Here is a 4774-nt window from a genome sequence, read left to right on the forward strand (position 1 = left end):
AAAAAAAAAACGCTGAGTGGATGAAGGTGATTTTAACCTCCTCCACATCTCTGTCCCACCCTGTGGCGCCACGCACCACAACATCTCATTTTCCTGTGCGCAATAATAAAAAAAAAAAACCCCGTCACATAAGAGCACATAATGAAATATCGGACGAGGAGCGTTTGGGCCAGCTGTCTGACAGCAGCACCGGTGTAATCAGCGACCTGAAGCAGGCAGGAATACCCCCGGTGTCACCCCGCTGACACCCTCCTGTCCGCTCACCGTAATTACGAGGATGAGTGTGAGAGAGGTCAGGTGGACACGCAGGACTCATGTGCGCATGTTCCAACACTGATAACAAGAGAGTGGGTACCATCTGAATACTATTTGATCACAGGATGCGTAAAGTTCCTCTTTTTTGTCTCCTTTTTCACCTCTAACCAAAACCACACACCTTTCAACCTGTAGCCTGTTTGGATGGATGTGACTTAAGACCCATAAAAGTTACCAACACTTTGCATTTTTAAGTTTTTGGCGACATTATCCAGCATGTTCCCCTCCTCAGTGTGAACCCCGAGGTGGCAGTAAAGGCCCAGGAGGCTCCTGTTATTTATTTAATAAATTTATTTCCAAACATTTCCTTTTTTTTTCTTCTTTTTTTCTGCAAAACGAAATTTATTCTGGTTGAAAAAACAAAACCGTGTAAAAATATCACACCTCAATTACACAATACTTGCCCAAAAAAAAAAAAAAATGTACAATGTTTTTTTTTATTACTGAAATAAACACACACTGCATATTATTATTATAAATGTATGACTTCGCTCTCTGTGTTGTTTTAATACAAAGTTCAAATCAAAACTGTTTTAAAAAAAAGTTTTGATTTGCCAAACTAATAAAAAAAAACATGGATGTGTTTGACACAAATACATTATTAGCCTATTTTTTTTCATTATTATTATTATTATTATTAAACATGTGATCATTTATAACCTGTCCATTAAGTCGTTATATCCTGAGACGCCCTAAACAGTGACTGGGAACGAATTATGGGAAAATACAAGGAAAAGTTGGTGGTCCAAAAAAAAAAAAAAGTCTGATTCTCACTGAAAGAAATGAACATAAATATATCTTTTTTTAAAGAAAAAAACAGCATGAATATTAGGCACAGATAGTGTTTATGTCCGTCATTCAGCTGCGTGCTATCAAACAAACATACAAAAATAATCCTACCTTCAAAGAGGGGCGTTTTTTGTCTCTTTTGTTTTTTAAAAAAGTTTCTTGAGAAAAAGTTCTGAGTCATTTAACAGCCGCTGGAGCCGGAGACAGCTCTGTTGGGAAAGTTTTCAACCGGGTGTAAAGCAGCTCCGGGGTGGACGCTCTGCGGCTGGCCGGCCGCTGCAGGCCCCAGAGAGGACGGTAGGACCGGGACAACGACCGGAGAAGTCCTGGAGGGGCTCAGTGACCCTCCGATGATACTCTCTATGGAGAAGGGGGACCGCTGCACCGGAGAGCTGGACTTCTGCGCCGGGGCTGCAGCCTGCACGCTGGCTGAGCCCAGACTGGAGCTGAGCTGCGGGTAAAACCTACTCCGGGCTAAGTCCGTGGTGGTGGGCATCAAAGACGGCGCGGGGATAATGGTTCCCGTGTGTGAGTGTGAATGCCTGGAGTGCTGTTGCTGCTGTTGCTGCTGCTGCTGCTGCTGGAAAGCAAAAAGTGCAGAGTGTGTGTGGTAGGACTGGAGCTGGATGCCGTATCCTCCGCAGCCGTACGGTCCGTAGCCGTACGCAGCGGCGGCGGGGATAAAGCTGTTGTGTTCCCGCAGCAGGTCCTGCGCCTGCTGCCGCTTGAAGCGTTTCCTCCGCCTCAGAAAGCTCCCGTTGTCAAACATATCAGCAGACTCCGGGTCCAAGGTCCAGTAGTTGCCCTTCCCAGGGTTCCCGGGCTCCCTCGGTATCTTCACGAAGCAGTCATTGAGGGATAAGTTGTGCCGGATGGAGTTCTGCCAGGCCGGGAACTTCTCCCTGTAGTACGGGAAGCGGTTGCTGATGAAGTCGCAGATCTCGCTGAGGGTGAGCCTCTTCTTGGGACTCTGCAGGATGGCCATGGTGATTAAGGCGATGTAGGAGTAAGGGGGCTTCACCAGGGTGTTCTTGCCCGCCGGCTTGTAGGCATCCCTCGAGGAGGTGGAGCTGTCCAGGCACGGAGGAGGAGAGCCGTCCAGGAGGATGCCGTCGTGCATCTGTGCCACCTCGTCCACGTAGGAGCGCGTCTGGTTGTCCCCATCCTCCCCTTCCCCGACCACGTCTATGTCGGTCTCTTCCGAAAGGATGGAGGCATCCGACATCTCTGAGCTCAGAGTCATGGCTCACACACACGGCTGTGCCCTCCCGACGCCAGATGAGGAAGACGATGAGACGCGCAGGCTGCCCTGCCCTCCCTCTTCAACAACTCCTACGAGGAGGGGGGAGAGGAGAGGAGCACGTGTCGCCGAGAGAGAGATGTCCCCCTGTTTTCTCGCTATTTCCATATGTTTGCAGGGCGATCGTTTTAAATCGCCCCACTGACGAGCGGCCCCGTCGATGCCAGGCTGAGAAATGTGCCGGGAAACCTGCAAAAGGTCCAAACCTTGACTCACGGAGGGGGCGGACCTTGCCTCGGTGTTTATACCGCCGCCCTGGTCACATGGGCAGGAGACGTCACCGAGGCGAATGAGAAGAGAGAGAAAAAATTAAATAACAACAACAAAAAAAAGGGTCTTTGAAAATTAACTGTGAGTGGTTTAAAGAAAAAAAAAAAAAGTTTGGTGTGGCCTACATCCTTTTTAGTGGTCATTCATGGTGGCCTGCAGTCCGCACTGATCTCAAGCTTTTTATTCCAGCCCGGTGTTTTTTGCGCAAAAAATAGAAGTTGGAAGAAAAAAAAAAAACATCTTTAGGAAAGTCTAATTGCTGGTGTGGGATCGAAGCGGATATTTTGACAACCGTTTTATTTATTTAAGCTTAGTTACGAGTGTGAGGCGGCAGGAGAGCGCATGTGCGTCTTTAATTTTTAATATTTGTAAAGATGCAGGGGGAAAAAAATACTCAGAATTAAATGTTTTGTTTGTTTTTTGTGCATAAAAATATAAAATAATGGCAAATTAAAAAATAAATACCTGTGATGTTTGAGTGGGCTTCTGCAGTGTAGTGCCCGACACTGGTGCACCATATCCAGGCAGCTCATGTTTGCGTGATCCGGTAGTTATCTAGATTATCCGCGAGCCATTTGTAATGGAAAAGAGTCAGCTGTTAACTCGAATCAGTCACGGGTCACGCAGAGCATGCAAGCCCCACATATAAGGCCTCTGACTGCCGTGCGTCTGGAGCACGGTGCCGTGTGTGTGTGGTGGTGGAGGTGGAGGTGGTGGTGTGTGTGGGGAGATGGCTCTGTTAATTTTATTGTATTTCTTTATTTTATTGTTTATATATATTTTTTTGAGCAAGGAGGTAATATCATAAATTTCACTCTTTTGTGTTTTAAAAAAAAATCTCAAAAAATTTTCAGAATAAAAGAAAAGTGTGTGTGTAGGCCTCTCAGAAAGTATGATAATACATAATATATATTATATTTAAATTAAAAGTAAAACACGTGTTCATTCATTAATTTTATTATTTTATAACACTAATAAAAATAATAATAATAATTATTATTATTATTATTATTATTATTGTTATTATGGCGCTTCAGGCTGTGAAGTCATTAGCCTGTTAATCAGTCAACATGAGTGACGGTGAGGTAATAAATTATGAATATTGTGTTTTATTGTGATTTTATTCTCTCTGCCGTTCAGCTTTGCCTCCACACGTGTCTGTCACTGATGTGTTTGGTTGGTTATGATTTCGTTCCTGGTTTCCATCTCCTGTCAGGGACTAAAGCGGACATGCTCATAAATATTGTAGTTAAAAACAAAACAAACAAAACAAGAAAATTCACCCTAAAAAATCACTCTGTGTTGAGATTAGTGAAATCATCAAAGTAAAAAAACAACTTTCCGGAAACTTTTTGTGCACTTTACTGCTCGTTTTAATTTTTTTATTTTGTTTTTTTATTGCTCCATAAATAAAACCAACTTTCATGAATGCACCTGGCCTCAAACACCTTTTTAAGCTTCTAATAAAAACTTTAATTCTGGTTTATTATGATTTTTATGTCAAAGTTACAGATGTACTCTGTGTGGCCCCTCACTAACTTTTCAGAGGTTTCTATTTGACCAGCGCCATCTGGCGGTGAACTTGCCTCACATTTAAAACACAGATACAAACTCCTGCATGCTGGATGTGTCACAACCAGAGCTATAGCACTAAATTCCCTTAAATTACCCATTTTTACTACAGAGTTTGGTGTAGAGTATCACTCCAGCATGAAGCTCTAACCTGTACATGGCCTTTATAAATAATAAGTTATTTTTACGCACAGGTTAATAAACGTCACTGAGCTGTTGGAAACTTAATGAATAAGGTCTGATGGGAAAAACACAAAGTATTTCTTGTAAATTATTTTTCCACTGATTGTTATCAGGGTGTGAATGAGCAGCAGCCACCAGCCTGAAGCTGATAAAACATGGATGTGTTTGTTGATTTCAGATACAGAACAATGATTTGGGCCTGGTATTGAGATGCTGCTGAGTGAGACTGTCAGTGGCTGCTGGTAGATATTCACATTTTAATGAATGTAATAAACCTATTGAGAGCTGTTTTTCATTTATTATTAATAACTTCTGCCACTTTGAATTTTAAAATGACAGAGTAGT

The 4774-nt window shown here is 43.1% G+C and overlaps 1 protein-coding gene across 1 annotated transcript; it reads right to left on the reverse strand.

The window, feature by feature from the left end:
* Positions 1-825: 825 nt before the first annotated feature.
* On the reverse strand, positions 826-2575 carry foxd1 (forkhead box D1). The gene has a single exon (XM_073478370.1). It carries the CDS (start codon positions 2345-2347, stop codon positions 1286-1288), a length of 1062 nt encoding a protein of 353 aa, XP_073334471.1. The 5' UTR covers positions 2348-2575; the 3' UTR covers positions 826-1285.
* Between the last annotated feature and the right edge of the window lie 2199 nt (positions 2576-4774).

The sequence above is a fragment of the Pagrus major genome, chromosome 12 (assembly GCF_040436345.1).
Source record: "Pagrus major chromosome 12, Pma_NU_1.0".
NCBI classification, from domain to species: domain Eukaryota; kingdom Metazoa; phylum Chordata; class Actinopteri; order Spariformes; family Sparidae; genus Pagrus; species Pagrus major.

Bases quoted from the DNA above. Each gene is read 5' to 3' on its own strand.
- foxd1 (XM_073478370.1), bottom strand. From the start codon at position 2,347: ATGACTCTGAGCTCAGAGATGTCGGATGCCTCCATCCTTTCGGAAGAG.